This window comes from Oncorhynchus mykiss, chromosome 7 (genome assembly GCF_013265735.2).
Source record: "Oncorhynchus mykiss isolate Arlee chromosome 7, USDA_OmykA_1.1, whole genome shotgun sequence".
Lineage (NCBI taxonomy): Eukaryota > Metazoa > Chordata > Actinopteri > Salmoniformes > Salmonidae > Oncorhynchus > Oncorhynchus mykiss.
Window position 1 is genome coordinate 59,752,416 of NC_048571.1, and position 27,612 is coordinate 59,780,027.

The window sequence follows — 27,612 nt, forward strand, 5'->3', positions numbered from 1 at the left end:
ACATTACAGAAATCAGAAAGATGATACGAAAATGATTTGTATTTTGCATATTGACATGACCAATACGACTAATATAGGCGAATAAAAAAGAAACATGATGAATAGGAAGTTTATTTACTCACAAAGATGGTTCAATAATGATCAATTCGGGACACTTCGATACAAGGTGATTTTCGTAGCAGGTTAGGAGACCAATTTCTCAACCTTAACCCCAGTCTCCTAACCTGTTATGTTAATTATCCTTGCCTGCTGCGTACATTCTCCTAACCTGCTACGAAACAGTCACTTCAGTATAGAAGTGGAGTGAAGATCGTTTCCTTAAACAATTAGTTGCAAGTATTACGTTGTAGACTTGACGCAGACAGTTTTGGAGTAGCCTACAGACGGCGCATTTGTCTCTGGTTGGTTCAACGACAGTCTCTTGTCCAATCAGTGACTACTGATGATTTTACACATCAGAGAGGTTGAAAGATTGTAAACTGTGCCAAACCGATATACACTCGCTCTATCCTCGCCTATATTTTTGTCAATAGGCATACGAGTAGGCTTTTTACGTTTAGTTTTTCTGTAAATTAAATGAATGTTTTAATCCATTCGAATCTGCTGAGTAGTCTTCTGCTGCAAAGAGAACGTTCAAGATCGGGGACTCTTAAATCCGAATTTATTTACTTAGCCTGTTCTCTTTGAGATACGGTACATAGCAGGGGATACATGTTTACATTTAATTGATTTATTTGACTAACAATTCATGAGCAGGAGGAAACCGTGGAGGGTAGTCGATATTGTACATCTCTCCCAGCTCGTAATGTTTGATAAATTGTGTCAACTGTCGGAATGAGGGGACTCCGGAAGGTGCTCGCGCTATGCGTCGCGCTACCATGGCTCCAGCTCACCTGCGCTCAAACTCAAGAAGGTAAGTTTCGTGCCTGTATTGGGCTTGCCGTCAAATTGATTAGACTTTCGCTCAAGTAATTTCCTCTTCCCCCGACAGTGCCCAAATTTCTGTTTAAAAAAACTATTGTGAAAATGAGGAGTCATTTGGGAATTGGCCCAAAGTGTCTCATTTTGTAGCATACCGCATTTACGCCCCAATAAAGTTGCCTATTATTTTGTCAATAATCCCAATGTGGTTCGTGTTTTTTTAGGAGGGACCAATCCCACAGTTGTGTACATAAAATAGTCAATATGGCATCACTTGTCCTCACCTAAATCGGTGCTGTGAATCTGACCCTAGAGACAAAACCAGTTTCATATGTGCTGAACCTGTTTGCTGTGCGTTAGTCGACTTCAGTTAGCCGACATTCGAAACAGCGTGCTTGTATGTGTTTGTGTCAGTTGTGTCTGTTATCGCTTGCCATGCAGCTCCTCCCTATAAATGTCTAAGAAAACAATGTTTACTTTCTGTTTTTCTGTGTCTTTCTCACTTTGCACTTCAAAAGTGTTCCTGGAAAATACTTTCAAATCTGTGCAGTGTATTCACCTGGTATTCATAGTGTGTCAGGTGTGAGTGTGTATAGCCTCCATGTCAGAGTGAGGTGTTGTGATTCGAATCACAAACAACCACGAACACTGGCTGAACTTTGCCTCTGTACTTATGTCATCCGGCTGTAGGTAAATAAGGTGGTGCATTGCAGGAGGAAAACCATGTAAACAACAGGTCAGGGCACAGGTGATCCCCATCAGGTGACAGTCAATGGAAGATAATAGGCTGAAGTAAATAGACTCATACTGTACATGTCACTCAACAGTACAAATATATTTCATATAGATTTTGAAAAGCATCAAATCAATACTTTATTTCCTCTGCATAGCACACTATCCTTATTTCAATGTATTCTCTAGAGATCTATAACTCCTCATCAATATCTGGTAAACAATTCATTCATTGCTGGTAAATGTTGCATGGATCCATTTATTTTTTTACATGTTAATAAATAGTTTATTACACAATGGACCAGAGTTGAATCAGCATGTTAGAATACTCACACTTTATTTTCTGAGGGACAGCTGGTCCTATATGTAACAGGTTGGCTCCAGTCAAATTGAATGAAATATAATTCGATTGATGGACTGGTTCATTAATTGTCCTATATGTGACCATGAGCACTGGTCAGGTAGTGGTTTGTTGTCTTAGCCATCGGGGATGTGGCACAGAGCTCAAGATTACAAGGCCCTGTGTGCCATAAACTCATATCAGGGTTCAGAGATAACAACAACTGCCATGTCATAAAAATATACCTATCACAACACTTTCTCAGGCATCTCTGAAGCTTGGATTTTCCTCAATCTCTTCAAGCTTGTTTTCTATCACCTGGAACTGTGTATGTATGTGTGTGTGTGTGTCTGTGTGCACGTATGTTTGTCTGTGTGTGTGTGTGTGTGAGGGTTGAGGGTTGACATTCCTGGCATGACTATTCTAATGCTCAGATGTTTGTGACTGTAGCATATTTATCTGAATAATTTAATTCTTGTTATATGACACAAATGTATTTTTAATGATTGATAATTTAGCGATTTCTGGTAAAGACCTTAATTGAATTATGATGCACACCCTTGTAGAAAATGCATTATTTTTGGTTAATAAAAACAAACAATTTACCTGTTCAGGTTTTATAATACAGTTATACATCAGGATATTATTTTTGACGATATATCGCAATATTATTATTATTATTATTATTTAAATGGTTCCAATATGTATTTATAGATTTGATTTAATTTCCTTCTTTGTAATTGCACAATAACTGCCCACACAAAACAATTTGTGCCTTACAGGTAATCCTCTCAGTGTTTACTGCTTCACTAGAGGGACACCTGTTCTTATTTACGGATACGTCACAAAAAAATGTTGTCGCACCGGTTAGTGAGGCATGTACTCTAGCATGTTATTGTGTAACCCCTGAACTTTTCAATGTGAACCTCTCAGTCAACACTAGTGTTCCCTTCGCAACACAGGTAGATGTACCCCTTACAGTGAATATTTACCATTTTCATCTATCACAAATAATACCCTGCATCACTGATGCAATTTTCACCAGTATGTGGTACATTTTAACAACTCTTAGTACAAACCTCAAAATAGATCATCAAAAAGGCAGTTCTTTCAAAACTCTAAGTACAACACACAAAATCCTACACACACTTTTTCACCAAACTTAATCATCCAGAAATACATGTTTCACATTGTTCATATTAAGTAATTGTATTTTACAATGCAATGCTCATATTACTTTTGAGAACTACATAATTAAAATATATGTCTGTAAAGTATAAGCTTCTCACTGTAATCAGTGCCTGGAATCTGGTTCAGGTTATTAATCTACCTACCAGGGTGTTTACAAATAATACAGAAACAAGATCATCCACATGTATTGATCACATTTTTGCTAGTACTGTAGGACTTTGTTCTAAAGCTATATCCGTACCCATTAGTTGCAGTGATCACAATATAGTGGCTATATCCAGGAAAGACAAAGTTCCGAAAGCTGGGCCTAAAATAATATTTAAGAGATTATACAAAAGGTTTTGCTGTGACTTATGTGGATGATGTTAAACATCTTTGTTGGTCTGATGTGATTAATAAGGAGCATCTAGACGCTGCACTTGATGAATTTATAAAATGTATTCTTCCAATTATTAATAAACATGCACATGTTAAGAAACTGACTGTTAGAACTGTTAAGGCTCCATGGATTGATGAGGAATTTAAAAACTGTATGGTTGAAAGAGATGGGGCAAAAGTAGTGGCTAATAAGTCTGGCTGCACATCTGACTGGCTGAATTACTGCAAATTGAGAAATGATGTGACTAAACTCAACAAAAATAATAATAAACTGTATTATGAAGCCAAGATCGATGATATAAAGAATGATGGAACCATTTGATGTTGCCAATTATTTTAATGATTATTTCATTGGCAAAGTGGGCAAACTTAGGCAGGACTTATGTATTAAAAACCAAATAATGAAAAAAAGCATTGCAAGTTGGAATTTTGTGGTTAGTGTGGGAGAGGTGGAAAAATTATTGTTATCGATCAATAATGACAAACCTCCTGGCATTGACAACTTAGACGGAAAGCTACTGAAAATGGTAACTGACTCTATAGCCACTCCTTTCTGTCATATTTTTTATCTGAGCTTGGAGGAAAGTGTTTGTCCTCAGGCCTGGAGGGAAGACCAATTCATTCCGCTACCCAAGAGTGGTAAAGCAGCCTTTACTGGTTCTAACTGCAGACCTATCAGCTTGCTGCCAGCTCTGAGTAAACTTTTGGAAAAAATTGTGTTTGACCAAATACAATGCTATTTCTCTGTTAACAAATTAACAACATACTTTCAGAATGCTTATAGAGAAGGGCACTCAACATGTATTGCACTGACACAAATGTCTGATGATTGGTTGAAAGAAATTGATAATAACAAGATTGTGGGAGCTGTCCTGTTTGATTTCAGTGCAGCCTTTGACATTATTGACCATAACCTGTTGTTGAGAAAACGTATGTGTTATGGCTTTTCAACATCTACCATATCTTGGGTTCAGAGCTATCTATCTAATAGAACAGAGGATTTTCTTTAATGGAAGCTTCTCTAATGTTAAACATGTAAAGTGTGGTGTACCGCAGGGCAGCTCTCTAGGCCCTCTACTCTTTTCTATTTTTCCAATGATCTGCAACTGGCAGTAAACAAAGCATGTGTGTCTATCTATGCTGATGATTCAACCATATACGCATCAGCAACCACAGCTAATGAGGTCACTGAAACCCTTAACAAAGAGTTGCAGTCTGTTTTAGAATGGGTGGCCAGTAGTAAACTGGTCCTGAACGTCTCTAAAACTAAGAGCATTGTATTTGGTACAAATCATTCCCTAAGTTCTGTAACTCAGCTGAAACCTGGTAATGAATGGTGTGGCTGTTGAACAAGTTGAGAATACTAAATTACTTGGTTTTACCGTAGATTGTACCAGTACGGGAAAAAGTACAAAAATGTATCCACTCACTACTGTAAGTCTTTCTGGAGAAGAGCGTCTGCTAATGACTAAAATTTAATTGTGATCTGTCATGGTTAAAACATAGATTCAATGGTTGTAAAGATAGGGAGAGGTCTGTCTGTAATAAAGAGATGCTCTGGTTTTATGACACCACACTCCAAAAAGCAAGTCCTGCAGGCTTTAGTTCTGTTTTATCTTGATTATGGTCCAGCCGTGTGGTCGAGTGCTGCAAGAAAATACGTAGTTAAGCTGCAGCTGCCCCAGAACAGAGCGGCATGTCTTGCTCGTCACTGTCATCAGGGGGCTAATATAAATGCTATGCATGCCAGTCTCTCTTGGCTAAGATTTGAGTAGAGACTGACTGCATCACTTCTTCTTTTTATAAGAAATATTAATATGTTGAAAATTCCAAATTGTTTGCATAGTCAACTTACACACAGCTCTGACACACACATTTACCCCACCAGATATGCCACCGGAGGTCATTTCACAGTCCGCAAATCCAGAACAAATTTGAGAAAGTGTACAGTTTTTATTGAGCTATTATTGCATGGAACTCCCTACCATCTCTTATAGCTCAAATGAACAGCAAACCTGGTTTCAAAAAACAGATAAGCAACACCTCACGGCACAACACCTCACGGCACAATGCCTTTCCCCTATTTGACCTAGATAGTTTATGTGTATGTATTGATATGTAGGCTATGTGTGCCATTTGTAAATTGATGTAGTTCTGTCCTTGAGCTGTTCTTGTTTATTAATGTTCTGTATTATGTCATGTTTCATGTTTTCTGTGAACCAAAATTCCAAAATACCAAATACCAAACATAGAAAGTATGATATGTACTCGAATGTACTACTATGATGATGACTATTATGTAACAAATCAAAGTTTTTTGGTCGCTTACAAAGATTAGCAGATGTTACAGCAGGTGTAGCGAAATGCTTGTTTTTCCAGCTCCTACAGTGCTGTAATACAATATCAATACAATACTCATTATATTTCATAGTAAACGTATATTTTTGGATCAGTGGTTGATTGGTGAAAGATGTTTACAAACAAAATAAATGCACAATGAAAGGTTTTTAATTTAATACTGACTGTATTACAAGTTTTAAAAATTCAGCATATACTTGTGAAAATAGTACCAAAGTAATAAAAAAACATACATAGACCTCTAAGGTATGCGGTAATCTCTTGGTGTCCTGAGCCAAGTTTCTGTTTACCTCATCCATCGTTTATATCACTTTATAAAACGTGTTTATCTCCTCCTCCCTCTTTTCTTTCTTGTCTTTCTTTTCTTCCCTTTTCTTTCCACTCCACTTTTTGAGTGTTAAAACATTGGGAACATGAATGAAAATTACAACTAAACCTAATCCAGGACTGAGTAATGTTTCTAGAGGGTTAGGCTACTGGCTATGACAGTAATGTTTTCAAACGTGTTAGGTTACTATCTATGGCAGTAATGTTTTCTAACGTGTTAGTTTCCTGTCTATGGCAGTTTTCAAACATGTTAGGTTACTGTCTATGGCTGTAATGTTTTCAAACGTGTTAGGTTACTGTCTATGACAGTAATGTTTTCAAACGTGTTAGGTTACTATCTATGGCAGTAATGTTTTCTAACGTGTTAGTTTCCTGTCTATGGCAGTTTTCAAACATGTTAGGTTACTGTCTATGGCTGTAATGTTTTCAAACGTGTTAGGTTACTGTCTATGGCTGTAATGTTTTCAAACGTGTTAGGTTACTATCTATGGCAGTAATGTTTTCAAACGTGTTAGGTTACTGTCTATGGCTGTAATGTTTTCTAGCTGTTAGGTTACTGTCTATGGCTGTGATGTTTTGTAGCGTGTTAGGTTACTACAGTGCCTTGCGAAAGTATTTTTAGTGTTTGTGTGGTGATTGTATACTTTCGTGATTGTGTGTGCCTGGGTGTACATGTGCAGGTGCACAGGACTATTTCTCAACAGGCAATTGAACTGGTTGAGTGTCAACAGCTTTAAGCCATCTACTGATAGCAGTGACCCAGCTCAGGCTTCTCCCAGCGCTTAACCTAGGTGGGGTAGTGATAACATGGTTCTCATTGGGAAATGTACACATAAGAACATAATTACAATCTAATGGGTTTCCAATGACCAAATGTGTATACATTGCAAAGTCCATGGTCCAATTTGAGCTGAACAGAACTCCTACAGTACACTGTGCTTGACTGTAGCTTGTACAACTTGGATCTAGTTGGTGGTTCATTATATAATAATTTCTGATCCTTGTTTTTTACATGTTTATTATTCTCATGCAACCTCACAATGCGGGTTGCACATGTATGCAAATGCTGGGCTATAGCAAAAATGTGCAACCCTGTGGGTGTCCAGGACCAGGATAGAAGAGCACTGGTCTAATGTAGCACGCTGCTAAATTAGTGTTCAGGAATGTCCCTTGACCCTCTAACAAGGTAGAGTCAGTGTGCACTGTCTGGCTCTGTGTGTGTGTTCACATTCCTCCATACTAGAGTCAGCACCTGTGACCCCCCCCCGCATACACCCTCTCTCTTTCTCTAACATCCATTCACAGGGAAATATTGTGATGAGCCTTAAGAAACTATAATTTCACTCTGGACCTAACACTATTTGAACCTCTCTCTCTCTCTCTCTCTCTCTCGCTCTCTCTCTCTCTCTCACAATAAAGTGTCTACTATCTCTGCTTTACTGCTTTATGATGTCTGGGCCTGCTCATTGGACTGCTCACACACTATGCTACTCTCTCCAGAATCACCTGCTAGCTTTTACTGATTGTTATTTCCTGTGTGAAGCAAATTAACTAGTACATGTTAACACACTCCTAGCACATGTCTGTGTGACTCCTCACAGTCTCCAGATTTAATGCTGAACATTTATTTCAGATAATTGTGAGAGCACAGGAACACAGCACATAGACAACATGTAAAAAGTGCACATGAACTTGACAACATGGTCTATTTACAGTACCTCATGTTAGTTAAAGTTCAATGTCCCATCAAACCCAACACAGTATATCTTGTTCTTAGAGACATATCTGTCTGTGAATCTGTGAATAAATAACTTATTGATATATATATGGAAAAATATTAATGGAACAGCAACAGCAACTACAATTAAAAAACACATGTTATTATCTAGTTAGCCTCTCTTCCTTCCTCTCTCCCTCTTTCACTTTTTCTTTCTCTCTCTTTGGACATCTGGCTAAGATTTGATTAGCAAAACAGTCTCAGTTGCAATGACATTGAAATGGAAAAGGACTGGACTCCTACAGTCCACAATTAACAAGGCCTTGTAGGTATGCCCCAGAGACAGTCAGTCACTGTATTATATGTAGCACTAGCCTAAAGGGAATGAGAAGGAAACGTGAACAAGTTATTTATTATTCCTAGCACTAACATGTATTAGTCATAGTCAGATTTGACTGTAAGTTGTGACCTGATGTGTTACATCAAAACTACACAAAATGTGTCAGTACAACAACAACATAGGCTAGAGTTAAAAATTGAAATCCTTAAAACTGAAGAACTGTCTTTACCCATCTTTCCCCCAGTGATATGCTCCGGCACCCAAAATGCACTAAGCGTGACAGGAAGTTCACAGACGCAGTACACGCTAATGAAGGAGATGTACAGTGGCTGTGAGATCGTCATGGGTAACCTGGAGATCACCATGATGGAACACTGGAGGGACTTCACCTTTCTTCAGGTGAGGGGATGAACAGGTGGATGAATGGCAACAGGTGTGTATGTGTGTGTGTCTTGCACCAGGAGAATGTATCATCTACTCCAGTCAATAGAAGTCTATATATATAGTGCCAACACTAAACACACAATCAGACATGTCAGGCCACACTTCCCTCTGGGGCACAGAGAACAACACAGAGATTTTATCATTGTGTGTCTCTTGTGGATGATGTCACTGTCTCCTGTACACAATGAGTCCTCTTACATTCCCCTGTGAAACCTTTATCACTGTGGCGCGGCCATGGTAACTGATCACACAGCCATGGTAACTTAACACAAAGCCACGAAAACCAGTTAGTTATCCGTAAACAGAGCCATATACTGTATATGCCTCTGCCTGTAACTAGTTTCTGTCATGGCACAGGTATAGGATCTTAATTTGAGCCAGTTTGATACAGCAGGAAAATTATCCTGCAGCAACAGGAAGTGTAAAATATTATGTGGATTATAATTAATGGACATTTTTTTGTAGGAGTTGATACATTCAAAAGCCTTTTTAAACCTCAAATACACTACAAGTTCTCCTGCAACAGGGTGATCAAATTAAGATCCCACATCTGTACTGTAGTTACCTAATGTTACGGCTGTCATGGTAACAATTGATGAGTGAGAGAGTAAGAGGGATGTTGTGATGTTATAGTCAAAGTTGTTGAATTTTAGAATTAAGATGTCAGTACATGATCCGCTACATCAGGTATTCCCAAACTGGGGCATGCGTACGCAATGCCGTCGGAGATACACCAAATAAAAACGTGATTCATATTTTAAAAAATATGTATATAAAAATATATATATAATTCTTCATATTTTTTTTATTTTTTTTTATTTTTACCCCTTTTTTCTCCCCACTTTCGTGGTAACCAATTGTTGTAGTAGCTACTATCTTGTCTCATCGCTACAACTCCCGTACGGGCTCGGGAGAGACGAAGGCTGAATGTCATGCGTCCTCCGATACACAACCCAACCAGCCGTACTGCTTCTTAACACAGCGCGCATCCAACCCGGAAGCCAGCCGCACCAATGTGTCGGAGGCTACACCGTGCACCTGGCAACCTTGGCTAGCGCTCACTGCGCCCGGCCCGCCACAGGAGTCGCTGGTGCGCGATGAGACAAGGAGATCCCTACCGACCAATCCCTCCCTAACCCGACGCTAGGCCAATTGTGCGTCGCCCCACGGACCTCCCGGTCGCGGCCGGTTACGACAGAGCCTGGGCGCGCCTGGGCGCCCTTAACCACTGCGCCACCCGGGAGGCCAATTCTTCATATTTTCAAACAGTACATTTATATTTTCCAATGGGGCTATACATTTGGGTGAGGTTTTTTTCTCGCCTGAGTAGCCTCATTTTACTACCAAAAATAAAATTAAACCATCTAGTGTTCAGTGAAATAACAACACAATGTCAAATACAGGTAGCCTAGTCAAATAATTCACATCCAATCACATTAACCGTTACTCTCTCGCGGGAAACCTTCACTCTTGCGCAGACATTTAGAAACGAAACATGACAATTTAAAAAATAAGCCACATGAGATTTTTGAGTGAGAATAAAGACTTTTGAGTAGTAAGACATGTATAAAAGCAACATATACCATTAATAAGAAGGGGCTAGAAGCGTCTTATATGGTGAGCTACCAAGTCCCTAGGACAGGCAAGCCCCATACTATTGTGGAGGACTTCATTTTTCTTGTTGCCGCAGATATGGCTGGGACAATGCTGGGGGAAAAGGCCAAAAAACTATACAGACAATGCCATCAAACAACACTGTTTCACAACGCATCAGTGACATGGCAGGAGATGTTTTGAAACAATTACTGCTTCGCATACAAGCCAGTAAAGTATATGCTTTACAGCTGGATGAGTCAACAGATGTGGTGGTCCTGGCACAGCTCCTGGTATATGTCCGTTACGTTTATGGGGGGTCAATTAAGGAATTATACCCTGATGAAGACAGCTTCTCTGTCGAAACGTTGATTATTAGGTTATTAAATTATTGCATCTGAGCTCCTAGAGTGTGCGGCTCTTCTTTAATTTTTAAGTGCCACAACCTCACCTAAATAGGTGTACGTTTCTTTCGCCTCTGGGTCAATTAATGAAGACATCTTCTTCTGCAAACCACTGAAAACCAGGACAACATGAGAGGATATTTTTTAAAGTACTGGACAGCTTTGTGACATCAAATGGACTTTGGTGGTCAAGATGTGTTGGTATCTATACTGATGGCGCAAAAGCCATGACAGGGCGACATAGTGGAGTGGTAACGCACGTGCAAGCAGTTGCTCCCGGCGCCACTTGGGTACACTGCAGCATCCACCGAGAGGCTCTTGCTGCCAAAGGAATGCCTGACAGCTTGAAATATGTTTTTGACACTACAGTGAAAATGGTTAACTTTGTTAAAGCAAGGCCCCTGAACTCTTTCTCAACCATGTAATGCTTTTACATATGACAGAAGTGCCTGGTTATCAAGGGGCAAATTATTGACACGTTTTTTTTTTTATCAAGAGATGAGCTAAAACTTTTCTCACTGACCATAATTTTCACTTGTCTGACCGCTTGCATGATGAGAGTTTCTCACACGACTGGCCTATCTGAGTGATGTTTTTTCTCGCCTGAATTACAGGGACTCTCCTCAATTGAATTCAATGTGCGGGACAAAATTGAGGCTTGGATTAAGAAGTTGGAGCTATTTTCTGTCTGCATTAACAAGGACAACACACAGGTCTTTCCATCATTGTATGATTTTATGTGCACAAATTAACTCAAGCTTACGGACAATGTCAAATGTGATATAGCGAAGCACCTGAGTGAGCTGGGTGCACAATTACGCAGGTACTTCCCTGAAACGGAAGACACAAACAACTGGATTCGTTATCCCTTTCATGCCCTGCCTCCAGTCCACTTACCAATATCTGAACACGAGAGCCTCATCGAAATTGCAACAAGCAGTTACGGGACTATAAAAAGTTTGGGAACCACTGCGCTACATAAATGTTCTTTACTCCGCATACTAGAGGGATACTTGCATGCAGGCTTTTTTCCCAGCCCAGTTCTAACACACCTGATTGAGCAAATCAAGGTCTTGATGTGTAGTTGATTCAATTGAATCAGGTGACAAATGCCTGCTCACACTGCTGCTCTCCAAGATCAACAATGAGGAACATATCCGTATCCTGTTTCCGTCTACAGTAACACCTTTTTCTTTCCGCTTTCTCTTTTCCTCTTTCCTTCTTCCCTGACCTCTTCTCCCCCGTAGTCTATTAGAGAAGTGACGGGCTACATCCTCATTGCCATTAACCAGTTCAGCCGGCTGCCGCTGGACCAGCTCCGTGTCATAAGAGGCACCACTCTGTACGAGGAGCGCTTTGCTCTGGCTGTCCTCGTCAACTACCAAAAGGACGGCCAACACGGACTGAAGGAGCTGGGCCTCACACACCTCACAGGTACGCACGCACGCACGCACGCACACACACACACACAACATTTTTTTTATTGTGATGAAGATAAGTCTTTAAGTGATACACATCATCATCATGAACAGCAACATGGTTATCATGGTCCACATGCCAACTACCATACGAACTTCAGTAGCAGGATTGGGGTAAATTCCAGTCAATCCAGGAAGTACAATGAAATTCAAATTTCAATTCCCAACTGTAGCATGAGAGATGAGAGGAGGCACTGCGGAGAGAGAAATACAAATTTGTGCCCGTTTTGATTTGGTTACTCACCAACGTGTTCTGGCCTGTTAAACTAATTGTTCATCTTCCTTTGTGTGTGTGTATGTGTGTGTGTGTGTTCCAAAGAGATACTGGAGGGAGGGGTGCAGATCATTCAGAATAAGTTCCTGAGCTATACCCCTCAGGTGAACTGGTTGGACATAGTGAAGGATGGAGACTCTGAAGTCATCATCAATGAGAACGGGCCTGAACGTGAGTATAGCATCAGGTAGATGGTAGTACTCACAGAAATGACATGTATTCAGATTAGTGCTAGGACTGCTACTATATACACTACTGTTCAAAAGTTTGGGGTCACTTAAAAATGTCCTTATTTTTGAAAGAAAAGCAAATTTTTTGTCCATTAAAATAACTTAAAATTGATCAGAAATACAGTGTAGTCATTGTTAATGTTGTAAATGACTATTGTTGCTGGAAATGGCAGATTTTTTTATGGAATATCTATATAGGCATACAGAGGCCCATTATCAGCAACTATCAATTATGTTAGCACAGCTGAAAACTGTTGTGCTGATTAAAGAAGCAATAAAACTGGCCTTCTTTAGACTAGTTGAGTATCTGTAGCATCAGCATTTGTGGGTTCGATTACAGGCTCAAAATGGCCAGAAACAATGAACTTTCTTCTGAAACTCGTCAGTCTATTCTTGTTCTGAGAAATGAAGGCTATTCCATGCAAGAAATTGCCAAGAAACTGAAGATCTGGTACAACGCTGTGTACTACTCACTGCACAGAACAGCGCAAACTGACTTTAACCAGAATAGAAAGAGGAGTGGGAGACCCCGGTGCACAACTGAGCAAGAGGACTAGTACATCAGAGTGTCTAGGTTGAGAAACAGACACCTCACAAGTCCTCGACTGGCAGCTTCATTAAATAGTACCCGTAAAACACCAGTCTCAATGTCAACAGTGAAGAGGCGACTCCGGGATGCTGGCCGTCTTCTTCTATGTTTTTGTGTGATGTAGTTTTACATTTTCTAAAATGTCTGACATGTTTTTCAGAGCCATGTGATGAAGCATGCGGAGGTCCATGTTGGGGGCCCAGGAATGACACCTGCCAGAGCTGTGAGTCACTTTTGACCCCTGGCTCTCATTTTCTGACAACACTAGATAGCTTCGCTCTCATGTAATGTCCTACAACCCAGCTCAGTCAGTTTGCTTGACTCAAAGTTCTCTATCTCTCTCTCTGCCCCTGCCCCCCCCCCAGTGACGAAGACAGTGTGTGCCCCTCAGTGTAATGGCCGCTGCTTCGGGAGGAGTCCTAGTGAATGCTGTCATATGGAGTGTGCAGGAGGTTGCACCGGACCCCTGGATACCGACTGCTTTGTGAGTTTGCTATACACACAAACACACCGCAAAGAAGTCTTAAAAGTTGCTCTGATAGTCATTGGATAGAAATGAATGGGTTAAAACTATACTACTAAGCAATGCATACAGTATCATATAACTGTGTTTTTTCTCTATCCAGGCCTGCCGTAACTTCAACAACTCAGGCTCCTGTGTGCCCCAGTGTCCCCAGACCCTCATCTACAACAAGCACACCTTCAAACTGGAGCCCAACCCCAGCGCCAAGTACCAGTACAGTTCCATCTGTGTGGCCCAGTGCCCCAGTGAGTCCACACACAGCATGCTCTCCCCACTTCCCCTCACCAGTCAACTCCTGGTCATAACCATGACCATCATGTCTCACTCATTATCCTCATTCAATCTATCAATTTTCTAGCATGGTCCAAACTTCCTGTGGATTTCCCTGTGGATTGTAATGATTTGGTTTTCTCCCTTTACCTGTCCCTCTGCCCCACTCTTTCTCTCTCACATTACATTCCTCCTCAGCTAATTTTGTGGTGGACGGGAGCTCGTGTGTGAGCAGCTGCCCTTCTTATAAGACGGAGATGGAGAAGAAAGGAGTGAAGAGGTGTGAGCCCTGTGGAGGCCTCTGTCCCAAAGGTACCCGGCTGTCCAGTGCCCACACATACACCCTTCAACTATCATTGCTTTATAGAGAGTCTTCTACTCCAGCAACCTGCCCTTTTCTCTTATCCTTTCTTCTCCCCTCTCCTCAAATATCTAGCTTGTCAAGGAACAGGCACAGCCTCCAGGCAGACAGTGGACTCTCAGAACATTGACAGTTTCATCAACTGCACCAAGATCCAGGGTAGCCTTCACTTCCTGGTCACCGGGATTAAAGGGTGAGTGACAGCAGCAATATTCTATCAAAATGGCATGGCATGGGGTAGTCTAGCTGCCTCTGGAGCACATGTATGATGTATTGCTACCAGCTTATGTTCCAATCTGGCCCAATGTTTTTACAGCACTCTCCTACCTTTCAGCTCTAGCTCTTTCTATCCAATAAACATACAAAATACTTAAATATATACAGTACCAGTAAATCTACTCATTCAAGGGTTTTTATTTATTGTTACTATTTTCTACAATGTAGAATAGTAGTGAAAACATCAAAACTATGAAATAACACATATGGAATCATGTAGTAACCAAAAAAGTGTTAAATCAAAATATGTTATTTAAGATTTTTCAAAGTTGCCACCCTTTGCCTTGATGACAACTTTGCACACTCTTGGCATTCTCTCAACCAACTTCATGAGGTAGTCACCTGGAATGCATTTCAGGTGATTTCTTTCCTTCTTCATGCGTTTGAGGCAATCAAATCAAAATCCAATCCTATTGTATGTGTCACATGCACCGAATACAACAGGTGTGGACCGCACAGTGAAATGCGTACTTACAAGCCCTTAACCAGCAATGCAGTTTTAAGAAAATTCCAGAAGAATAACAAATAATTAAAGAGCAGCAGTAAATAACAATAGTGGGGCTATATACAGGGGGTACAGGTACAGAGTCAATGTGCAGGGACACCGGTGTCGAGGTAACTAAGGTAATCTGTACATGTAGGTAAAGTTATTAACGTGACTAGATAATAACCGAAAGTAGCAGCAACATAGAGGGTGGGGGCAATGCAAATAGCCTGTTCAGGAGTCTTATGGCTTGGGGGTAGAAGCTTCTTGGACCTAGACTTGGTGCTCCGGGACTGCTTGCACTACCCTCTGTAGGGCCTTGCGGTTGGAGGCCGAGCAGTTGCCATACCAGGCAATGATGCATTCCATCAGAATGCTCTCGATGGTGCAGCTGTAAAACCTTTTGAGGATCTGAGGACCCATGCCAAATCTTTTCAGTCTCCTGAGGGGGAATAGATTTTGTCGTTCCCTCTTCACGACTGTCTTGGTGTGCTTGGACCATGTTTGTTTGTTGGTGATGTGGACGCCAAGGAACTTGAAGCTCTCAACCTGCTTCACTACAGCCCCGTCAATGATAATGGGGATGTGTTCGGTCCTCCTTTTCCTGTAGTACACAATCATCTCTTTTGTCTTGATCATATTTAGGGAGAGGTTGTTGTCCTTGCACCACACGGTCAGGTTTCTGACCTCCTCCCTATAGGCTGTCTCATCATTGTCGGTGATCCGGCCTACCACTGTTGTGTCATCTGCATACTTAATGATGGTGTTGGAGTCAAGTCCACGATCCAGTTGCAGAGGGAGGTGTTTAGTCCCAGGGTCCTTAGCTTAGTGATGAGCTGTGACGGCACTATGGTGTTGACTGCTAAGTTGTAGTCAATGAATAGAGTTATCACATAGGTGTTCCTTTTGTCCAGGTGGGAAAGGGCAGTGTAGAGTGCAATAGAGATTGCATCATCTGTGGATCTGTTGGGGCGGTATGCAAATTGGAGTCGGTCTAGGGTTTCTGGGATAATGGTGTTGATGTGAGCTATGAGCAGCCTTTAAAAGCATTTCATGGTTACAGAGTACTATGGGTCGGTAGTCATTTAAGCAGGTTACCTTTGTTTTCTTGGACACAGGGACTATGGTGGTCTACTTGAAACCTGTTGGTATTACAGACTCAGACAGGAAGAGGTTGAAAATGTCAGTGAAGACACTTGCCAGTTGGTCAGCGCATGCTCGGGGTACGTGTCCTGGTAATCCGTCTAGCCCTGCGCTCTTGTGAATGTTGACCTGTTTAAAGGTCTTACTCACATCTGCTGAGGAGAGCGGGATCACACAGTCGTCTGGAACAACTGATTCTCTCATTCATGTTATTCAGCTCATCTGGTAGACTCGTATCACTCGGCAGCTCTCGGCTGTGCTTCCCTTTGTAGTCTAATAGTTTGCAAGCCCTGCCACGTCCGAAGAGCGTCGGAGCCGGTGTAATATGATTCAATCTTAGTCCTGTATTGAAGCTTTGCCTGTTTGATGGTTCGTCGGAGGGCATAGCGGGATTTCTTATAAGCTTCCAGGTTAGAGTCCCGCTCCTTGAAAGCGGCAGCTCTACCCTTTAGCTCAGTGCGAATGTTGCCTATAAGCCATGGCTTCTGATTGGGGTATGTACTTACAGTCACTGTGGGGACGACTCCATCGATACACTTATTGATGAAGCCAGTGACGGATGTGGTGTACTCCGCAAAACAGTCCTGTAGTTTAGCATCTGCTTCATTTGACCACTTTTTTTAAAGACAAAGTCACTGGTGCTTCCTGCTTTCAGATTTCCCAAATGGAGGGCGAGGGAGAGCTTTGCACTCTGTGTGGAGTAAAGGAGTTGTTTTCCCTCTGGTTGCACATTTAACATGCTGATAGAAATTAGGTAAAACTGATTTAAGTTTCACTGCATTAAAGTCCCTGGCCATTAGGAGCGCCACCTTTGGATGAGCGTTTTCCTGTTTGCTTATGGCGGTATACTACAACGTTTCAGGTAAGACCCAAATTCAGACTGTGTTCAGGTAACAATGTTTATTACAGTGAGCAGGCAAACAACAGGTCAAGGACGGCAGGGGTCGATAATCCAGAGTGGTGGGGCAAAAATACAGAACGGCAGGCAGGCTCATGGTCAGGTCAGGCAGAGGTCGGTAATCCAGAGGGGCTATAGCGGTGTGCCATCCGGCTTAACATCCTTGGGTACCGGTGGGTGTTGCGGATGCAAAGTGGCCCGGGCCTTACTGAATCCTCCCGGAGGTCCTGATACACCGCGGGAATGGCGGAGATGTCCGGGGCAGAACGGGCTCCAGCCCACAATGGCACCACTAGACCAGTCAATCGAGGGATTGTGTCACTGGAGCCAAGAGAATCCCAATAACAAAGGAACCTGCTGAGAATCAATTAGCAGGAATTGGATCGTCTCGCTGTGGTTCCCGACACTCGTAGGTTGATGGAGGTCGTATGGTGGGTGACCCGGCCTATAGAACACCCGTCTAGCGCTCTAACATTCATGGGAAAGGAGAGGGGTTGAGTGGGGATGCCCAGCTCGGACGCCAGGGAAATGTCCGTAAGACTCATATCGCCCCCCCGAGTCGATGAGTATCTGGAGAGACTTGGACTGGGCCCCCCACAGCAGGGTGGCATGGAGAGGGGGGAGATTAGGGGAAGAAGCTAAATTGTCCTTAGGACCCACCAGAGTACTCATCCCTACCAATTAGCTAGGTCTTTTGAAGGGACAGGTAGACACATAATGATAGGCAGTACCGCAATACAGACAATACAGACTCTGGGTGTTAAGTCTGCATACGCGTTCGGCTGGAGACAACCTAGCCCTGCCGAGCTGCTTTGGCTTGGGAAGAGGTAAACTGGCAGTCTGGGACGTAGACGCCGGGGACTTCCTGAGTCCATCAGATGCAAGGTGGGATCCTTGAGTGAGAGATTGGGACAGCAATCAGACCTCTTCTGCCTCCTACGTTCCCATAGCCGTCCATTGAGCCAGATGGTCAAAGCGATGAGTGAGTCGAGATCCATCAGTAGTTCCCGGGCTGCAAGCTCGTCCTTTACTTCCTCCGATATTCCGTGCAGGAAAGTGTCGAACAGCGCTTTCGGGTTCCAGGCACCCTCCGCTGCTAGCGTGTGGAAATCCACCGCATAGTCAGCCCCACTGAGGGAGTCTTGCCAAAGCTGGAGTAACCTCTGGGCAGCTTCTCCACTGGACACCGGCGCCTCAAACTTTTGTCACCTCCGACCACGAATACCTCCAGACTGAGGCAGATGGCGGATTGTTGCTCCCACACCAACGTGGCCCAGGCGAGTGCCCTCCCGGACACCAACGTAATGATGTACGCTATCCTCGAGCGGTCCAAGGGGAACGAAGAAGGCTGCAGCTTGAAAACAAGGGAGCACTGGAACAGAAAGGCCCAACAGGTTCTGGAATCTCCATCGTAGGGCTCCGGGGGTGGTAAGTGGGGTTCCTGGGAAACCGGGGTGATGGCGCTGCTACCAGCCGGGGTACCAGGCGTCCAAAGCTAGGCCGTGACATTCAGCCACGGCCTGAAACCCTTCCATCAGACCGCGAAGCAACTCCTTATGCCTACCAATGGTGGCTCCTTGGGAGAAGATGGCATTGCGGAGCTGGTCCAAGTCTGCTGGGTAAGTCATGGCCAGTTCGTACTATAACATTTCAGGTAAGACCCGAATGCAGACTGTGTTGAAGTAACAATGCTTATTACAGTAACAGGGGCAGGCAAACGACAGTGCAAGGCAGGCAGGGTTCGATAATCCAGAGTGGTGGGGCAAAGGTACAGGATGGCAGGCAGGCTCAGGGTCAGGAAGAGGTCGGTAATCCAGAGTAGGGGCAAAGGTACAGGACGGCAAGCAGGGTCAGGGACAGGCAGAATAGTCAAGCAGGTGGACAGGCAAGGGTCAGAACCAGGAGGGCGAGAAAAAGAGAGACTGGGGAAAAGCAGAAGGAGAAGTTGACTTGACAAACAAGACGAACTGGCAACAGACAAACAGAGAACACAGGGATAAATGCACAGAGGATAATGGGGAAGATGTGCGACACCTGAAGGGGGGTGGAGACAATCACCGATGAAACAGATCATGGCGTGACATATACAGCTCATTGAGTGAGTTTTTAGTGCCCGCATCAGTCTGTGGTGGTATGTAGACAGCTATGAAAAATACAGATGAAAACTCTCTAGGTAGATGGTGTGGTGTACAGCTTATCATGAGATACTCTACCTCAGGCGGGCAAAACCTCGAGACTTCCTTAGATATCGTGCACCAGCTGTTGTTTACAAATATGCATAGGTTCCCACTCTGTGTCTTACCAGAGGCTGCTGTGTTATTCTGCCGATAGTGTATAACCTGCAAGCTGTATGTTATTAATGTCGTCGTTCAGCCACGACTTTGTGAAACGTAAGATATTACAGTTTTTAATGTCCCGTTGGTAGGATATACATGCTTTCAGTTTATCCCAATGATTTTCCAGCGATTGAACGTTGGCTAGCAGTACGGATGGCAAAGGCAGATTAGCATGATCCTCACAAGGCACCCCGATCTCTTTCCACAAAATCTCAGTTTCTATCTCCAGCTAATGACAGGGATGAGGGCGTTTGGAGTATATCCTTCCCATCCGACTCATTAAATTCTTCGTCCAATTCGAGGTGAGTAATCGCTGTTCTGATGTCCAGAAGGTGGCAGCAACATTATGTATGTACAAAATAATTCACAAACAACACGGGAACAAAAATAATAATTGCACGGTTGGTTAAGAGCCAATAAAAGGGCAGCCATCCCCTCAGGCGCAATCAGTGGCGTTGTGACAGGGTAGGGGTGGTATACAGAAGATAGCCCTATTTGGTAAAAGACCAAGTCCATGTTATGGCAAGAACAACTCAAATAAGCAAAGAAAACTGACAGTGCATCATTACTTTAAGACATGAACAGCAGTCAATCCAGAAAATGTCAAGAACTTTTAAAGTTTAAGTGCAGTTGCAAAAACCATCAAGCGCAATGATGAAACTGGCTCTCATGAGAACCCCCACAGGAAAGGAATACCCAGAGTTACTTATGCTGCAGAGGATAAGTTCATTAGAGTTACCAGCCTCAGAAATTGCAGCCCAAATAAATGCTTCACTGAGTTCAAGTAACAGACACATCTCAGCATCAACTGTTCAAAGGAGACTGCGAGAATCAGGCCTTCATGGTCAAATTGCTGCAAAGAAACCACTACTAAAGGACACCAATAATAAGAAGAGACGTGCTTGGTCAAAGAAACACAAGCAATGGACATTAGGTGGGTGAAAATCTGAGAGACGGAGTTCAAATTTGAGATTTTTGGTTCCAACCGCCGGGTCTTTGTGAGATGCAGAGTAGCTGAATGGATGATATCCGCATGTATGGTTCTCACCGTGAAGCATGGATGACGCTGTGTAGGTGCTTTGCTTTGCTGGTGACACTGTCAGTGAATTCAAGGCACACTTAACCAGCCTGGCTACCACAGCATTCTGTAGCGATATGCCATCCCGTTTGCGCTTAGTGGGACGATCATTTGTTTTTCATCAGGACAATGACCCAACACACCTCCAGGCTCTGTAAGGGCTATTTGACCAAGAAGGAGAGTGATGGAGTGCTGCATCAGATGACCTGGCCTCCACAATCACCCGACCTCAACCCAATTGAGATGGTTTGGGATGAGTTTGACTGCAGAGTGAAGGGTTAAGCAGCCAACAAGTGCTCAGCATATGTGGGAACACCTTCATGACAGTTGGAAAAACTTTCCAGGTGAAGCTGGTTGAGAGAATTCCAAGAGTGTACAAAGCTGTCATTAAGGCAAAGGGTGGCAACTTTGAAAAATCTTAAATCTTAAATATATTTTCATTTGTTTTAACACTTTTTTGGTTTCTACATGATTCCATATGTGTTATCTCATCGTTTCTACAATGTAGAAAATAGTAAAAATAAAGAAAAACCTTGGAATGAGTAGGTGTGTCCAAACTTTTGACTGCTGCTGTATACATATTCAAAATGGCACAGTAATGTCAACTTGATGTGTTCACCTTTCAATGGACCTCACTATTTATGTTGGATGATCTTCTATACACAGTGATCCCTACAACAACATCACAGCTTTGGACCCAGAGAAACTGAAGATCTTCAGAACTGTGAGAGAGATCACAGGTGTGTGCTTGTGTGTATGTTGAAGTTTCAAATGCATGTGTCTGTTTAGTGGCAGCGGTGTGAGTGATATGATGTATTCGTGTTTGGAAGGTGTTCTGTGTTTTAACACCTTCTGCGGTTGCCAGACGTTCTGAGTATCCAGTCGTGGCCTGAAAATCTGACTGACCTGTCGGTGTTCTCCAACTTGGGAACCATACAAGGAAGAACCCTCTACAGGTGACCATCTATCTCTGTCTTTCGCACTCTCTGACATTAGACTTGTGTCTTTGTCTCTCTGCACTTAAGAAATATCACTTTCTACAGTATGTGTCCACTGAACCCATTTCCATCTCCATCTGTGCTTAACTGCATTGTAGACATGCATGCATAGACTGGCCTGTTGTGTCTTGTGTGTCTTGTCACCACTTTATCTCTCATCCCCTTTCACCCCATTTCTCATCCCCTGCTCTTGCTCCCCTTTCTCTCGGTCTCTTCTCTCTTTCTCTATTCCTCTCTCGCTCTCTCTATTCCTCTCTCGCTCTCTCTATTCCTCTCTCGCTCTCTCTCATTTGTTCCATCAGCGGCAGACACTCTAAAAAGTCCAGTAGTGTGTGTGACAGTTGTTTTAGTAATCTGACTACTAATCTTCCTGATACTGTGTGAACTGAAAAACAGCGTCATACTCAGACAATGCTAAACAAAACAAAAATCCTCTGAAGTGGTTACGAGTGGTCTTGAACTGTATGAGAAGTGTCTCAGCTGGTGATGGGTGGGGGATTTTAGTGTAGTTGAGGTATAATCCTCATGATTGTATTTTGAACTTGATCATACCTTATGACCACCAGTGGAGGTCAGTGCCGTTTAAAATGAAGGAGGATGATTTTCTTTTCATGAGCATGGCCTTATTTCTTTTACAGCATATTGGATGACTCTCATTCATATTCTGTTCACCCAGTTCAATGTAACAGGTTATAGGTGTAGGCTACTACATGATCTTCTAATTTTCCATATACCCATCATGAGGTTGCTACAACCTAGCTTATGAATGAAAGTTTACAACGTAGGAGCACACAGGTCGAGAGACAAATTTGAGGTGACAGACAGTGACATTCAATACCGCCTTGCACGCTTTTGCCTGCATCTAGCTGATATAGGCTGTAATCATTAGTCCAACAGTTGCAAATGAGAGTTTCTCTTGGACAAATTCAGGTGTGTTTATCCCCGTTTTGTTGTGTTCGCTTACGTTTAAGGAACGTTTTCAACAGAATCGACAGAATGATTACACCCCTGATCACGTGTAACAGAGTTCACTCTCATAACACCCACCTTGTATTCCTGCTCTTCCCTTCGCTTGTGGACTTCAATGCACAACAAATCAGCTGTATGCGACCAGGCGAAAAAACCTTTCCAAGCCAAACCTCTACAAACAGCCTACATCGTTATCACCATAAGCTAAAGTAACGTCATAGTCAGCATAGCTAAAATAACTAACGTGTTAGTAAACCCGCTAAAATCATACAGTAAAGTTAGTGTACAGTCAGTAAGCAGTTACACCGGCAGGCCCCGGTGACAATAAATTACTAATACCAAAAGCTTAACTTGTGTAACGATCGTCATATGAAGAAGTGGACCAAAACGCAGCGTGGTAAGTGTTCATGATAAATGTAATACTCAAAACACTCTAACAAAATAACAAAGAGGGGAAAACCGAAACAGTCCTGTCAGGTGCAGACACTAAACAGAAAACAACTACCCACGAAACCCAAATGAAAAAGGACAACTTTTATATGATCCCCAATCAGAGACAACGATGGACAGCTGCCTCTGCTTGGGAACCACACCAACATAGAAATAAAGAAACTAGATTGCCTACCCTAGTCACAGTGACAACTTGACTTGGAAGAGTTCCAGTGTTGTGTTGGAAAGTCATAGCCAGCTAGCTAACATAGCATCCCTCTGTTTGAGCAGGGTGTTTCAGTAGGCTAAACTAGCTAGCTAAGTAAGGGAAACTGAAAGTGAAAAAAATGACTCTCTATTTCGCTCTTGCTTCTCCTTCATTTTGGAAGAAAGTAATTTGTTCAAAACTGTTCAACTATTGTCTTTCTGTTTCTACTCACCACATTTTATACACTGCAGTGCTAGCTAGCTGTAGTTTATGCTTTCAGTACTAGATTAATTCTCTGATCCTTTGATTGGGTGGGCAACATGTCAGTTCATGCTGCAAGAGCTCTGATAGGTTTGAGGACGTCCTTCCGGAGGTTGTTCTAATTACTGTGTAAGTCTATGGAAGGGGGAGAGAACCATGAGCCTCCTAGGTTTTGTTTTGAAGTCAATGTACCCAGAGGAGGACGGAAGCTAGCTGTCCTCCGGCAACACCATGGTGCTACCCTACAGAGTGCTGTTGAGGCTACTGTTGGCCTTCTTTTCAAAATAGTGTGTTTTAATCAGTTATTTGGTGAAATGTCATTGTATTTACTATAGTTTTATCTAAATAACTTTTTAAATGTTTTACATTTCAAATGTTTATGAAATTCACTGAGGAGGCTGGTCCTCCCCTTCCTCCCGTGAGCAGTCTCCACTGATGACCACATTGGCTAATAGGAGTCTCTACCACAATAGCATATGAATTCTATACATAATAACACACACATTTTCTGTCTACATGTAGACAATTAATTCATGTTTGGGAGCAGCAATGCCTTATCTGGGATTCATTTACTTCTCTTTCCTGACTTGATTTATGTTCCCAGCACCAATATACATTTGTACATATTTTTTTCTGAAATATCCTCCATTCCCTCCACCTTAATGGTTCTCTCTCTCTTGGCTCTCTCTCTTCCTGTCATCACCCTATCCCTCTACCTTGCTTCTCTTCCTCCTCCTACATTCTTCCCTCCTCCCTCTTCTCCAGGGGCTACGCCATGCTGGTGATGCGTATCCCGTCACTGACCTACCTGGGGCTGCGCTCACTGCAGAGTATCAATGACGGCGGTGTCTACATCACAGGAAACAGGAAGCTATGCTACCACCACACCGTCAACTGGACACGCCTCTTCAGTAGTAGCTCCCGCCCACAGCGCCACCAGAAGAACATCGACGTCAAGGACAACCGACCCCAGAGCCAATGTGGTGAGACGGGGGATAGAGGAGAGAGATTGGGTGACATCTTCAAAATCATTAAGTAAATTTTTTTGCGTGTACACTAGTGAATTACTAATAGTTTTTTGCATATTTTTTGTTGTGTGTGTGTGTAGTTGCGGAGGGGCATATGTGTGACCCTCTGTGTTCGTCGGAGGGGTGTTGGGGTCCTGGGCCAGACCAGTGTCTATCCTGTAAGAACTACAGCCGGGGGGGAACCTGTGTCAATCAGTGCAGATTTCTCACCGGGTCAGTACTCATTCAAAAAAAATGTGTCTTTATAATAATGTTGATTTGTCAGTATGTCTCAATGTGTGTACGTGACTATGTGTTTAACCTATTTTTCCAATCTCAATCTCTGCTTTTCTCCAGGAAGGGGCGTGAGTTTACAAGTCCGAAGGGAGAGTGTATGCCCTGTCACTCGGAGTGTGAGGTCCAGGAGGGACAGCCCACCTGCATAGGACTGGTATGCTCACCTCTAACATCTGCCCATAGACCTCTCTCAAAGCATCTTAAAAAGACAGTTCTATGAGCTCAGAGTGATTAGTTGAAAAGTGTCTCTCAAAGTTTTCAGGACTATCTGAAATGTAGTGCTTCACTGCCGCCTTGTGGATAATATTTTGAACCACAATTACATGGATATTGTCAACTGTCTCCATCTCTCCATCCCCCTCTACCGCCCTCGCCGCCTCTCTCGCTCCTTCGCTCGCTCACTTTCTTTCTTTCTCCCTCTCACTCTCTCACTTTCTCTCTGCAGGGAGCTAATGAGTGTGTGGTGTGTGCCAGTCTGAGGGACGGTCCTCACTGTGTTTCCTCATGCCCTGAAGGAGTGATGGGGGAGAAGGGTCTCATCTTTAAATACCCCAACCAGCAGAGACGCTGTGAGCCCTGCCACCTCAACTGCACCCAGGGGTGAGAGACGAGTTAGAGAATGGGGGAGTGTGTGCGTGTGCGTGTGCGTGTGTGTTAAATATCTCTCTGCTCTGTGTTTTCAGTTGCTCAGGCCCCGGAATTGGGGACTGTTTGGACTCCACCAGATTAACTGATGGGTGAGTGTAGTTTCTATATTTTTTCTACCTGTGACTGACAACCTGATTTCTCCTCACTGTAAGTTTTGTTTAGTCTAGAACGTAGCATTATTCATTATTGTATATCAGGTGCTGATTGGCTGATACATGTCTCTTTTCAGCCAATCCATTACAGGAATTGTTTTGGGAGTTTTGGCAGCAGTGATAGTGGGCTTCTCCATCTTTGTGATGAGTGTTCTGTACCGCCGAGGTCTTGCCATCCGGCGCAAGAGAGCCATGAGGCGATACCTGGAGAGCGGAGAGGTGGGAAGGGATGCTGTGTGTGTGTGTGTGTGTGTGTGTGTGTGTGTGAGAGAGAGAATTATAATTAATTAATAATGAATACTCTTAATAAGAGTATGTGTAGTCTATTGTCTTGATATGTGTCGATATTAATTGTGTGCATGACGTGCATGTCTCTGTAGAGTTTTGAGCCTTTGGACCCTGGTGAGAAAGTGGTCAAAGTTCATGCCAGGATCCTGAAGGTCACTGAACTCCGTAAGATCAAGCTACTGGGCACCGGTGTGTTCGGCTCCGTCCACAAGGTGTTTACATCATCAACCGTCGCCCTCTTAAAGCCCCTATTATCATCATCACCCTGCACCTCTCCGATTTTCCCGTAGGCCCTACATGTATTGTGCTACTTACCTTACTTGTCTTCGTTTCATTGTGAGGCAACCCCTCTCTCCTCTCTTTTCCTCCATATTTCTCAGGGCATTTGGATTCCTGAGGGAGACTCAGTGAAGATCCCTGTGGCCATAAAGACTATTCATGATCGAATGGGGCAAAATACCTTCCATGAGATCACAGAGGTAAGAAAACACTCTCACACACCCACTCTCAAGAACCCCTGCCCCTTAAAGCATACCGACCTGATACCCACTTATCTTGACTCTTGCTGCACCCCACCGACATACATCACTGTTGCAGTTGTTAACCTTTCTGATCTCCCCATCCCGGATCCGGGTTCGTGAATACAGACTCAAGCTCATTACCATAACGCAACGTTAACTATTCATGAAAATCGCAAATCAAATGAAATAAATATGCTAGCTCTCAAGCTTAGCCTTTTGTTAACAACACTGTCATCTCAGATTTTCAAAATATGCTTCTCAACCATTGCAAAACAATCATTTGTGTAACAGTATTGATGGCTAACGTAGCATTTAGCATTAGCATTCAGCTGGCAACATTTACACAAAAAAACAGAAAAGCATTCAAAAAAATCATTTACCTTTGAAGAACTTCAGATGTTTTCATTGAGGAGACTCTCAGATAGCAAATGTTCAGTTTTTCCTGAAAGATTATTTGTTTAGGACAAATCGCTCCGTTTTCTGCGTCACGTTTAGCTATGAAAAAACCCCTGTATCCAGGATTGTGTAAATCTATCAGCAAGCTCATTAGCATAACACAACGTTAACTATTTATGAAAATCGCAAATGAAATGAAATAAATATGCCATCTCTCAAGCTTAGCCTTTTGTAAACAACACTGTCATCTCAGATTTTCAAAATATGCTTCTCAACCATAGGAAAACAATCATTTGTGTAAAAGTAGCTAGCTAGAGTTAGCATTTCGCGTTAGCATTTAGCGTTAGCATTAGCGTTAGCATCCAGCACGCAACATTAACAAAAACATAAAAGCCTTCAAATAAAATCATTTACCTTTGAAGAACTTCTGATGTTTTCAATGAGGATACTCTCAGTTAGATAGCAGATGCTCAGTTTTTCCAAAAAGATTCCTTGTGTATTAGAAATAGCTCCGTTTTATACATCACATTTGGCTACCAAAAAAAATCCATAAATTCAGTCCTCAAAACGCAAACTTTTTTCCAAATTAACTCCATAATATCGACTGAAAACATGGCAGACGTTGTTTAGAATCAATCCTCAAGGTGTTTTTCACATATCTCTTCATTGATACATCGTTCTTGGAAACATGGTTTCTCTCCTGAATCCCAGGAGAAAATGCCTGCACCTGAAGATTACGCACAAATTTAGACA

General features: G+C 42.7%; 1 protein-coding gene across 2 annotated transcripts in view; it reads left to right on the forward strand.

Annotated features, from left to right (window-relative positions):
* Window positions 1-394: 394 nt before the first annotated feature.
* The window catches only part of LOC110528126 (receptor tyrosine-protein kinase erbB-3-like), a 39,694-nt gene continuing 12,476 nt past the window's right edge, over window positions 395-27,612 (forward strand). Inside the window, exons 1-19 of one of the 2 annotated variants that reach the window (XM_036983673.1) lie at window positions 395-913; window positions 8,549-8,703; window positions 11,993-12,179; window positions 12,543-12,668; window positions 13,477-13,539; window positions 13,682-13,800; window positions 13,943-14,084; window positions 14,308-14,421; window positions 14,546-14,663; window positions 21,352-21,425; window positions 21,551-21,641; window positions 24,316-24,533; window positions 24,659-24,791; window positions 24,915-25,008; window positions 25,300-25,454; window positions 25,538-25,591; window positions 25,732-25,873; window positions 26,035-26,154; window positions 26,323-26,421. In XM_036983673.1, the coding sequence (XP_036839568.1) occupies window positions 835-913; window positions 8,549-8,703; window positions 11,993-12,179; window positions 12,543-12,668; window positions 13,477-13,539; window positions 13,682-13,800; window positions 13,943-14,084; window positions 14,308-14,421; window positions 14,546-14,663; window positions 21,352-21,425; window positions 21,551-21,641; window positions 24,316-24,533; window positions 24,659-24,791; window positions 24,915-25,008; window positions 25,300-25,454; window positions 25,538-25,591; window positions 25,732-25,873; window positions 26,035-26,154; window positions 26,323-26,421 (2,283 nt within the window). In that variant the 5' untranslated portion in view covers window positions 395-834. The remainder of the gene's footprint in view (window positions 914-8,548; window positions 8,704-11,992; window positions 12,180-12,542; window positions 12,669-13,476; window positions 13,540-13,681; window positions 13,801-13,942; window positions 14,085-14,307; window positions 14,422-14,545; window positions 14,664-21,351; window positions 21,426-21,550; window positions 21,642-24,315; window positions 24,534-24,658; window positions 24,792-24,914; window positions 25,009-25,299; window positions 25,455-25,537; window positions 25,592-25,731; window positions 25,874-26,034; window positions 26,155-26,322; window positions 26,422-27,612) is intronic. The other variant, XM_021609949.2, reaches the window with a different exon arrangement.